Here is an 11,863-nt window from a genome sequence, read left to right as displayed (position 1 = left end):
TTTTTTTCACTTTTAACGGACAAGTAAATTATTTCATTGGGCGGTGTATAGGATGCGCGCTGTTCGGTGCCTCGTTCAATATTATTTCGCGATCTGTATAAATTTTTCAGTCACATAATAACAAGTGAAATATCCATCGACGTCGATCTGCAGAGCATTATAACGCTATCCGAAGGGATTTAAAACGATATTTTCGGTAGTCGTAAATCACGTGACGAAAGTATTTCCGCCCCGCTGTGGAGATGTATAAGTTGTTTAATTAGTTGTTGTTTTATTCATTTTTTTTTTTTGTTTTAGTATCATCGAGTTTTTCCCCACATGCCGATAGATCTGTTGTCTGAATGTAGTGCGAGGCGGCGCTGGTTAATACTAATATTAATAGTTTGCGTCCTTCGGAGATTGAGCGCGTGGAACCGGCGTTTCCTTGGCGTTTGACCGGGAAGCCTTCGCTAGGCCTCTCCGCCGAGTCGCCGTCGCTTCCCCCCCGAGCAGCCGCTCCGCCGTGATGGGGGAGCTGAGTGATCTTGATCGCTGGATCGAGCAGCTGAAGCAGTGCGAGCTGATTAAGGAGGGAGAAGTGAAATCTCTATGCAGCAAAGCCCGGTTTGTGTTCTCTTTGTCTCGGGGTGGGGTTTTTTTTTTTTTTTTGGTTTTTTTGTCCTCCCCTTCTCGTTCTTTGTACAATGGAGTTCCAGGATACAGGCCCAGGCGGACCTCTCACCATGTATTGTTTCCTGGGTTCCCCGACAGAGAGATCCTGGCAGAGGAAAGCAACGTACAACGAGTGGACACTCCCGTCACGGTGAGTGTAAGACCCACAAGGTTGCTACCAGAGCTCACAGCGGGTCTGAAGTGGGAGTGGGGTTTAGAAAGGGGGGGGGGGTACACAAGCTGAAAGGTTTTTGTGTCCATGACGTCACAAAGCACAATGACTTGGATCCTCCAAGTGGACCTTGTCCTGGTGTGCCGTTATGTAATGGCCTTTTTTGTTGTGCAGGTGTGTGGGTCTCCCTCCGCACACCTTTTGATTTTATTACGGAGGTCAAGACTCGTGAGAGAGCCGTGATGACCTTCCTTGTAGCGGGTTAAGTGATCTATTTGTGGTGCCACCGTCTCTCTTTCGATTTGCCGCCAAAAGTTTTTGCTTTCTTTGCCACAGCTGCTATGGGTTCCCCCCCACCCCCTCACCTGACCTTGTATTCCATCTGTGTGCACCCCCCCTCCCACTTGCCCCCTCTCCTTCCTTTAGGTATGCGGTGATATTCACGGTCAGTTTTATGACCTGAAGGAGTTGTTTAAGGTACGTGTGTGTCCACTTTTCTCGAGTTCGACTATTGCTTGCTCTTCGGTCGACGTGTCCGTCTGATCCGTGCCATTATATCGCTGCCGTTTCCAGATCGGCGGAGAAATCCCCGACACCAACTACCTCTTCCTCGGAGATTTTGTGGATCGGGGTTTCTATAGCGTCGAAACCTTTCTGTTGCTGCTCGCCCTCAAGGTGTGTGTTCGCTTAAGCGCTCTTGGGGGTTGGGAGATGAAGTGGAAGGATGGCCATGAAAGTTGATCGAAGCCGGAGAGGGCCCTCTCGTGGTATTACAACTGACCGCCAACCAAAAGGGACGGTGTTAAACCTTCAGTGGCAAAAAAAATAGAAGGAAAAGTATAAAAAGGTGAAATTGAGCAATTCTGAGCGTAAAGTGGAGAATAGACTCTGTGTGTCTCTCTGTCTGTCTATGTGTTTGTCTAGCTCTATCTCTCCCTCCAAGACTGAGACTCCATGTTGAGCAAGCTGTGAACTGACAGTAGGGTAGTGGGGCCACAATTAGGTCCAATTGCAAAGGGAATGAACAAACAGGAAAGACAGAGGATGAGAAAATAATTTATTTTGAACGGTTATGGTTGGTTTTACTGAGCAACTCATTGAGGTGGCACATGACCACACTACCTTGTACGACCCTTGCGGTCTTGATTTTGAAGACGCAAGTGATGAAATACGTGTGGACTTCAATCGGTCAACTCATCTGTCTTGATAGTCGGTTTCATAATTGACCTGCACACAACTCTGAATATGATCTGAGCTAATTTACATGATCGTCATCTGCCATATTCCTTGGAGCGTTGATTCTGCCGAAGCAGTTTCTTTCATTGCTTTGCTGTGGGTGGTTTGGCTTTACCTTTCCAGCAGTCGATCAGCGCTGGGATTTGTAATTTGTTTGTGATGCTGGTGATAACTCGATTACCCTTCGAGAAGGACGCCGTGGGATCTTTAGCGTCCACCAACTAATGCCGGTAGACGGAAACGCCCAGTTTAACGTTCATCCGAGGGACGGTCCACGCATTGATGCCTCGCTCTGCTGACAAAACACCAGGATGGCAGTTTATAGCTTGGTCAGGATTTGATCCCAGGCTAAACATCTCAAGTGAGTGTGGGTACCTCCTTCAATCCCCATCTATAATATACAGCTTGGTAATGAGCATGAGAAATTTCCTTGTTTCCTGAATGTGCAATTGTTTCTGAGATTTCCAGTAATGTGGTTGTAAAAGTATTGGAGGAGGCATTCTTCCTCTTGGAATATTATATAATTATCTGCATGTAAATAATTGCCAGGCTTTATTTGCGATAAACATAAAGCATATAAGGTCCAGCCTTTGTTCGGTGATTGTGTACTGTCAGAAAGGAAACTATTTGGCCTATTTGTGAGCTCTTTAGTGTTTGCTGGTCATCGTGATGTCAGTAATGAGACTTTTGTGGAGTGTGACCACCATGTTGCCATAAAGGAAACGGACAAAGGCCGATGGAACTTCTTCTTTCGTATGTAGCATCATTGGCTGAGGACGTGGCTGTGCCGCTGCTGTATAATGCCCTCTGCTGGTGAGGGCAGGAATTTTTACTTTGCTCATTTTACATCAGTCGGTGATGGCTCGCCTACTCTTCGCCAAGGACACCGTGGGGTCTTTAACGTCCACCAACGAATGCCAGCAGACACAACGCCGACTTTATAGTTTATAGCTGGGTCAGGATTCAAACCGAGCCGAGACAGTTTGGAGGCGAGTGTGCGGTACCTTTTGAAACTCAAAATGTTCTTGATGCATAAATCTGTGTTCTCGTTTCAGTCAAAATTATTTTTAATTAAAATTAGGGGTTTTTTTTTTTTTTGAAGTAAAGGTTTGAGAGCAATACGAGCTCCTTGAGGTGTTTGTTGAGTTTGGGTTCCTGCCAATCGGTGATCGAGATTGGACGAGACATTTATTTGATTATGAACTCGTACATGTTCTGCAGGTACGGTACCCCGACAGAATTACGTTGATCCGAGGGAACCATGAAAGCAGGCAGATTACACAGGTGTATGGTTTCTATGATGAGTGTATGCGCAAGTATGGTTCCGTCGCCGTCTGGAGGTACTGCACGGAAATCTTCGATTTCCTGTCCCTGTCTGCCATCATTGACGGCAAGGTATGTTCGTTTTAGTACTTCCTTGTTGATCATAATGTCGGAGGCCAAACGTCTCCTCGTGACTATTTAATTTCCCGTTTGTCCTTTGCACGGTTGTGCAGATATTCTGCGTCCATGGCGGCCTCTCACCCTCCATCCAAACCTTGGATCAGATCCGTACCATTGACCGGAAGCAAGAGGTTCCACACGACGGACCCATGTGTGATCTTCTCTGGTCGGACCCAGAAGGTCGGTCACTACAGTATTTCTGCCTGCAGCGTGAATAGCACGAAAGCCAAATGATTTTTTAGCCTCGTCTCGCGTAGTGAACTTGGCTCTAAGAGAGCTCGGCGTTGTTCTTATTCTTCTTGTTCTTCTTCTTCTGGTGAAGACAAAACCTTTAGGACTCGGCTCTTTTATCCGTATCTCCTTAAATACTAAACACCTGTACACATCCTCGCATTGACGGTGCCTTTTGAGAGCGTCTATCATGAACTTTTAAATATATTCGGACATTTGCTTTAAAGTTTCAAAAAGTTCACGTTACTATTTAAAGATTATTCCATTTAATGTGTTGTAATTTCGTAAATACACGATTTTCTCGTCATGAACGAGGAGCCTCCATGACGGGTCTCACTATTGGCTCCATCAAGGCACGTGACGAAATATCGGAAGTTGTTGTTGTTATTGTGATCAAAATGCTGATGTTTCGACTTTCTGTAATGAATTTTTAGCCGTGTCGCGTTGCGAACGCTGGTTCTAAGAGAGCTCCGCGTTCTTCTTCTTCTTCTTCGTGTTCTTCTTCTTATTCTTCTTCTTCTTCTTCTTCTTCTTCTTATTCTTCTTCTTCTTCTTCTTCTGGTGAAGACAAAACCTTTAGGACACGGCTCTTGGACACATTTGTCCTTGTTTTTGTATATAGTCAAGGCTCATGTTGGAGCTATAACGCAGGACATTTTATTATTTTTATGTTATTGTATTGTTACGGACTCTGGGATCGAGGTTCGCCATGAGGGAAAGCACTCTGGCTCCTCCCGGCTATGAGGTCACCAGCCTTGGATAACTCTGCGGTCCAGTGGGTTGCTGGTCAACCATGGATGCTGATTGATTCAGCCATACCTGGCAGGATTCTTGCCACGATACGTGTTACCTTTCCTGTAGCTTGGCAATATCAAGGGGGGCTCGCACCTTCGATACATACTCCTCTTATCTTATTTTATCAGATGAAGCCGAGCAGAGCTGCCACGTACGTACTGGCTAACATTGTTGGGTCGAACGTCCTAGGCTAGCAATACATGTGGACCATGCCAGACTGTCGGAGGAAAGGGTGCAACGAGCAGGTTGAACTGAATTGACATTGGGTGTATTTACAAAGGGGCATGAGGAAAAGCATGCAGCACAGTGAAGACACAGTAAACATTCACAGGGGTATTTGTACAGCAGAGATGCACAGTATTCATGTTATGCAGCAAAAGACTGAGTGGTGTGTGTGTTGGGGGAGGGGGTGGTCATGAAGAAATGGGGGGGGGGGGGGTGTCGCTGCGTGTTGAAGAAGTGAGTGATGTGCGGTGCTGGTGCGTTGGGTGAGAATTCAATTCAACCCCTTCCACAGTAGACGGGTCGGAAACGAGAGGGAGAGAGAGAACGTGTGAGAATGAGTACTCCTTATCATTTGTTATTGCAGATTTCACCTCTTGCTCAATATGGTGCCCGTACTGCTTGACGCTGGGTTCGCTTTCTCAGTGGTTCGTTCCGTTCCAACCACCAGCAGCTCTTGCTCCAGAGGACTCGCTCAAATTTGAAGTTGAAAATTTTGCACCTTTTGCCCTTGCGACCGACACTGGTACTTGAGCACGTGGGGAGGGGGTGGAATTGAGGGTGAATCCCTGTCTTTTGTGGGGAGTGGTCTGGGAGCATGTGTCACGCAGCGTGCACATTGGTCTAAATGTGCTCTGAGGTGAAGTCATCCTCTCCGTGAAGTTACTGTGCTGGTTCCACTTCCAGTCATCCTCCGACTGCCACGCAGATCAGCTCCTGGTCTAACATTGGGCTGACGTGTAGTGTGTGTGCGTCATGTAAAGCTTGAATTCCTGGGAAGGGGGAAGATGGCTTTCTGGATAGCAGGGCGATCCTCACTGTTAGAAGAACGTGAGGGAGCGGCAAGCGCACACTTGCGCCTGGGTGCAAAAGGCTCCACTTGTGACGAGCTGGGCTTGAGCCCGATCGTTAGCCAAAGGTGTGCGTGCGTGGGTGAGGCGAGATGTTGGTCCTGAGGTGCCGGAAGGTGGTGGGTGGTGGCGAGCTGAAGGAGGTTGATGTGGTTATGGAGTCGAAGCATCGTTGGGTGAGGCGATGATGGATTGTGGTCGAAGGCTGGAATGGCAAGCTTGAATGGTGCCGTTTGAATGAGAATGAAGTCCGGTGTAGTCCGGTGTGTAATTTGAAGTAGGCAGGGTGGTTATCGTTTGCATTGTGGTGGAAATGGCAGTTTGGTTGTGGCTTGGAGATTCAAATAGGTTTTTGCGTGCATATGCAAATCGTGTGCAAGCGGCGTAGACTCGGTCGTGTGAGAAGTTCGTATATGGGGGGGGGGGGGTGGGGGAAACTTAGCTAATCCTTCACAATGCATCTTCCTTTTGTAAGGCCTTAAACACAAGGGAAGGACCCTATCTGAAACGAGCAATAAATAACTCTGGAACTGCCGTGTGTTATGTGCCATTGCCTTGGGATCTCAGTTTTGAGAACAGTCACGGTATGCTTGGGAGTCGAAAGCACTGCTCAGATGTTCCTTTTCTGTGTTGGTTCCAGCTTATCACAAATCTTTCCTTGTGGTAGGTTTCCTGTTGGTATTGGAATAAAAATTGCTTGAAATGCTGGGAGGGATGTGGTGAGGGTGGCAGTAAGGATACAAGTAAAATTTTAATTGGGGGAGAAGCTTTTCACGTGCCATAATCCCAATGAGAATATGAATCCATTTGCTTGTGTATTGCATGTTTCAAGTTATCGAAACGTGACCTCAGCATGTTGGTTTAATTGTTTGTAAGAATAGATGTGCCGGTTGTTGGTATGAATGTGGTTTCTTGTAGTGTAAAATTTGGTGGAGCACTTGTGTGATACAGGTAGTGGACGAAAAAAAAGTGTTACGTTTGTCGGGTGTGGGGTAGATATTCCCTTCGAGGAGATGTAAATGTATCGAGTGGTGTGGTCTGTGTACGAATAGTTCGCCCGTCTCGAAGTGATTAAGTAGGGAAGCATAGCTTAAGAATAGTCTTGTTTGTGCACCATACAGGGGATGGTCCAGGGTAAGTAATTGGGATGAGGTCGAGAAGAACGGCTGCGCTGTCCAGAGAGTGACGGTTGGAGCTTTTCGTTACTCCAAGAGGGTGGAATTTTGGAGATCTCTTGTGAGAGTGAGTGGAGAGAGTTGGCGATGAAGTGGAGCAAGAAGGAAGAGAGCAGGAGTTTCTGACCAGAGGAGGGATTGGGCCAACAGAGGAGGAGATCGTGTGCTGGAGAGAAAAGGGCTGTTCTGTCCGTGGTGCCTTCCTTCTCCTGTACCTGCTCTTTCCAGTGTCCCTGCTTTGTCTTTCCTGCCATGCGTCTCGTCATCTCCTCGTCCACCAGCAGAGTGAAGGCCTCGTACGGTTCACATCGTCCCCCATCTGTGAATAAATCTGATGTGTGTGCGTGCGCGCTGTGTAAGTGGCACCATAGGTTTTCGAGTCTCATGTACATAATTAATTAAGTTATCAATTCTTTCTTCCCCTTTTCTTCGTGACCTCAACCCGTCATCGTATCCCTCCGTCGGTTCAACCATCCCCTGTTTATTTATTTGGTCGGGATTAGGGAAATAAACCTGTTGGTTTTAAGAGTTAAGAGATTCGTGTGCTTCTTGCGATTTCTGCACGTACGCACGCAAAGCTGCTATTGTTCAAACTTAGTTAAAGGGAGTAAAAGCCAATTTGGTCCAACATCAGTGTGGATCGGTGTGCACACGCCAATAGAGACACCAATTTAAAATCACTTAATATGGCGTTGGGCCACCGCGTGCGTGCGCCATGGTATGGAGTCCACCAGCGTCTGGAGTTCTATAGGAGGGATTCTACAGACATCATTCTTCCACGAGAAAATCGATCAATTCTCACCTGTTTGAAGGAGGTGGAAAACGCTGTTGCAGGCGTCCTTCCAGGATATCCCAGAAATGCTCGATTGGGTTCAGATCCGGTGACTGAGAAGGCCGTGTCATGTTCATCAAACCATTGGGAGACCACATGCTCTGTGGATGGTTGCATTGGTGGTGGGGGCGGGGGGGGGTCTCCTCTTGAAGCCATGCGAGCCATTATTGTAGGCAACCAGGCCTGTGCAGTATTTTTATACGTGACCCTAAGCATGCTGGGATGTTATTTGCTTAATTGACATGTGGGTCACACCTTTGTGGAAGCCATTGCTTGGTGTCCCTTATTTACCCAGGTGTTTCGTTTTATTTATTTATTTTTGTCCATTACCTGTAGTTCAGATGTTGTGTACTCACCTTTGTGTTTTGTTCGGTTGTAGACTGCATTGGATCCAACATCCAACTACGAAGTGCTCCACAGGCAGGATGTTTGATCGAGTACTGTTTAATGTACATCACTTTTAAATTTGAGCCATTCACTCATCTGTTAGATACTGTAGGCCATTGTGTGCTGGTGTAGTGGATTAATTTCAAAGGGAATGGTAAATGTTCCCTGAATAAACACCGGAGTTTTCAAAATGGAAAGAAAGTCTTGATTTGTAATCGTGAAGGAATACAAGATTGCCTGGGTTTGAATCTCAGCCCGGCTATAAGCTGTCATCCTGTTACACAGGCATGGTGGTTCATCAATGTGTGCTTTGTCCCTTGGATGGATGTTAAACAGACATCCTGTCTTCCAGCATTCATTGGTGGACGTTAAAGATCCCACGGTGTCCTTCGTGAAGAGGCGAGTTGTCGCCTGCACCCTGAACAAATTCCTGCTCTAATGTGCAGGGGCAATGCATCGGCGGTACAGACTTGCCTGAGTAATAATGCAACCAGCAGGCTGAATCCAGAATTGAATCCTTGGCTTGAATGTACTCCTTTACTCCGTCATGAGATCAACGTTTCCTATGTTGATGCGAATGCAAATTGCAATTTGTTTTCCAATTTCTATTAATTGCAGAAACGACAGGCTGGGGAGTGAGCCCAAGGGGTGCTGGCTACTTGTTTGGGAGTGATGTGGTATCACAGTTCACTGTGGCTAACGATGTGGAGATGATCTGCAGAGCCCATCAGCTGGTCATGGAAGGGTACAAATGGCACTTTCAGGAGACCGTGCTCACCGTATGGTCAGCTCCAAATTACTGTTACCGGTAATTATGCACTTCTTACTTGTAAAAATCATGATGGCCACTTTGCTGACCATGTGCTCCGATTTATTTATTTCCCCTCTTCCCACCTCCGCTCCCCCCACCCCAACTATTCTTGACACGTTCTTCCAAAGCTAAATCCACTAACCAGATCATTTTGAGCCCCTCCATTGTAACTGGTTTACATTGTTGAGTGTTGTTGCCGCCTCTGGCTGTTCAAGTTGTTGTTTTTTTTTTGTTTTTTTTTTGTACAATTTTGCTCACCACCTGCAACTTGTTTGGGGGTTTTCTTGGTGTGCCTGACTTGTTCATTGACTGTATATTCTCTCTAATTGTTCGTTCGTGTTCCACATCCTCTGGATCTTTCCTCCCCATCCATCTTGAGTTCTGTTCACCTCCCTCTAAATTATTCTCTTGCACCCAACAATTATGTTTTCTCCCCTTCATGTCTCCAACTCTCCGATTTAACGTGGTGTGGCGATCACAAAAATGCAACTCGCGTTCTCCACCTGGGAAGGCAAACCCAATGGACGGGAACATGAAGTCCCTCCGCACACTGTGTACCGATCCTTTTGCTACGACGAAGGGTTAAATGCCAAAATGTCAGCTTTTACTTTGCTTCCCTTGGCGGTTAGTGAACTCTCAATTGGTGGGTGTTATCATTCGAATTGCTCGTTGGCGTAAACCGACGCGAGCGTCGAATAGCTCTCTTGTTCCTCTTTTGACGCAATGGCCTCTCTGTTCAGGTGTGGCAATGTGGCAGCAATATTGGAACTGGACGAACACACTCAGAAGGAGTTCACCATCTTCGAAGCGGCACCCCAGGAAGAACGAGGCATTCCTGCCAAGAAGCCGATTGCCGACTACTTTTTGTGAAGCAAAAAGCAAAAGACTGGGAATATTGCACTTGGACATGCTCGTTACCTGAAACATGTTCACACTTTTTAAAATTTTTAACTCTTGGCATTTTTTCCTTTTCATCACCCACGTCCTGGGCAAGGACCACAGGAAATGGTGAGATCCTCTTCTCATATTCCACACCGGCATCTACTCTTAACGATTCTTATTGAAGAGCAGCAGTTGTAGAAATGTTTTCTAATTATCTATTCTTGTCTGCAGCTCCTTTGTACCAGAAAACTATTTATTATTATCGGCCTACCCTCTGCTGTGCCGTAATTTATACGACAGGTAATCCTCACCTGTTCACAACTGCAATGCTTGAGGTTTCATGTAAATGTTTTTTTTTTTGTGTTTTTTAATCCTGCATGTGGGTCACCAGCTCTGAAACAAACTGGTTTTCCTTCAAGCTTTCTTATCCTATCCTGTTTTTAAATGTAGTTTAAATTATTTCTTTTTGGGAAGTGGGGGGGAGGAGGGGGAAAAATGGTAATAAATTTTTCTTCATGTTTGTGGAATCTTTTGGTTTATCTGGACACTTTCGGGTTGGTCCTGTTGAAATTACGTTTCCTTGTTTGTGCTGAACAAGCTGAAAAAAGTGAATATTCAAAAACCATTTCAATATTCTGTAAGGTTAACGTTTCCCAAATCAAAAATCTCACCTGAATTTATCTCGTTCGAATGATTGGTGTCCAGACTTCGTGACATTCATGATCAGATTTCTCCAAACATCCCTTTCCTGCACTGCTTCCTGAAGCTCTGGGAGAGACGGCTTAGTTGTGCAGCCTTTACCCTAGCTATCTATCCATCCATCCAGCACGTTGCTGGTGTTGATCTGCCTCTTCGTCTTCCCTCAACCATACCCAGCATGGTTGATTTCTGCACGCGTGATGTGTCCAAAGTATGACGGTTTCAGTTTTAGCATCAGTCGTTCTAATGTACATGGTGGCTCTAATTTCTTCAAGCACTGATTAGTTTGTTCTTCTTGCAATCCATGGAATTTATAACATTAATTTCCAACACATTTAAAAACTCTCAATCATTTTCCTTTTTTTCCTCTTCCCTCTCCATGACTCACCTCCTCTTGGTTTGTTTTGTCAAATTTTTCTTTTTCCAGATCTTTGTCAATCCTGACATTGCTGTTCTCCCCAATGCTAACTGTCTTAATTTTTGTTCCACATTCTCCACTCACCTCAATCTTGGAACCCAGGCAGATGAAACTTTCCACTATTCCCATGTGATCTTCTCAGTTGACACGATTTTAGTCTTTTTTTTCTTTCCTTTTTTTTTAGGTTTAAATAAAGACGACATTTTTAACTTTCCTCCACCACTGGCTGCGGCAGTTTAATCAAGTCCTCTTTACTTTCTGCCAACAGTGGTGTCGTTCGTCAGCATACCTTTGGTTGTTGATATGTTTTCCTCCAATCCTGATTCCAGCCTCTGTCATGCTAGTTTGATTTCCTCATCATGTACTCGCAATACAGATTGAACAAGGGGAGAGCGTGTACCCCCCCTGTTTGATCCCTATTCCAATTCCAAACCATTCTGCATCTCCACACTCTAACTGCTGGAGCTTCTTGTTTGGTATACAGGCTTCATATCAGACATATCAGGTGTTCCAACATTCCTATTTTTCTCAGGATAATCCACATCAATTAATGATCAACACAATCGAAAGTTTTGTTGCCAAATATAGAAAGAAGAAAGTTTGTTTGTCCGTTCATGCGTTCGGACCTTGTGGGAACAAGTGCAACCAAACTTTACATGGCCTCCTCTTTCATCCAGAGGAAGGTCAAGGGCTATGTTTAGATTAGAAAAAATAAAAGACCCCACATAATTGGCCTTCAGGCCTCAATCGGGTCTTGTGCTTATATACTGTCTGGGTTTTTTCCTGGAAGCGATCGAGTAATATATATTGTGAAGAACTTATATTGAGGTTGTCATGATTTGTTGTCATCAACACAAATTTAATTAGTGTTTACACGTGCCTGTTATAAAAAGATTGCTTTACACAGGGTTATTATAACACCTTCGTGTTCATGCCTCGTGAGTATGTTGCTTATACACTGCCTTGGTTTTTCCTGGGAGTGATTGAGTCGTGTATTGTGATTGTCATGCAGGAAATATTTAAATACATACAGTAGTTCATTACTTTTCCTTGGACAA

At 45.4% G+C, this 11,863-nt stretch overlaps 1 protein-coding gene across 1 annotated transcript; it reads left to right on the top strand.

The window, feature by feature from the left end:
• The first annotated feature begins 225 nt into the window (after window positions 1-225).
• Window positions 226-11,024, top strand: LOC147010904 (serine/threonine-protein phosphatase 4 catalytic subunit-like). Its single transcript, XM_085858594.1, has 8 exons — window positions 226-603; window positions 751-802; window positions 1,250-1,300; window positions 1,397-1,498; window positions 3,281-3,454; window positions 3,556-3,682; window positions 8,614-8,803; window positions 9,547-11,024. Exons 1-8 carry the CDS (start codon window positions 506-508, stop codon window positions 9,674-9,676), a joined length of 924 nt encoding a protein of 307 aa, XP_085714720.1. The 5' UTR covers window positions 226-505; the 3' UTR covers window positions 9,677-11,024.
• The last annotated feature ends 839 nt before the right edge of the window (window positions 11,025-11,863 follow it).

This window comes from Eptatretus burgeri, chromosome 16, assembly GCF_056783735.1.
Source record: "Eptatretus burgeri isolate ZD-2024b chromosome 16, Ebu_testis_v1, whole genome shotgun sequence".
In the NCBI taxonomy this organism is placed as follows: Eukaryota; Metazoa; Chordata; class Myxini; order Myxiniformes; family Myxinidae; genus Eptatretus; species Eptatretus burgeri.
The sequence above is the reverse complement of the archived record's forward strand: the minus strand, read 5'-3'. Positions and strand labels throughout refer to the sequence as shown.

Excerpts from the sequence above, each read along its gene's own strand:
- LOC147010904 (XM_085858594.1), top strand. The coding sequence starts at position 506 with ATGGGGGAGCTGAGTGATCTTGATCGCTGGATCGAGCAGCTGAAGCAG. Across the intron at positions 1,499-3,280 it reads TGTTGCTGCTCGCCCTCAAG|GTACGGTACCCCGACAGAAT; the intron begins GTGTGTGTTCGC and ends CATGTTCTGCAG. Across the intron at positions 3,683-8,613 it reads TCTCTGGTCGGACCCAGAAG|AAACGACAGGCTGGGGAGTG; the intron begins GTCGGTCACTAC and ends TATTAATTGCAG.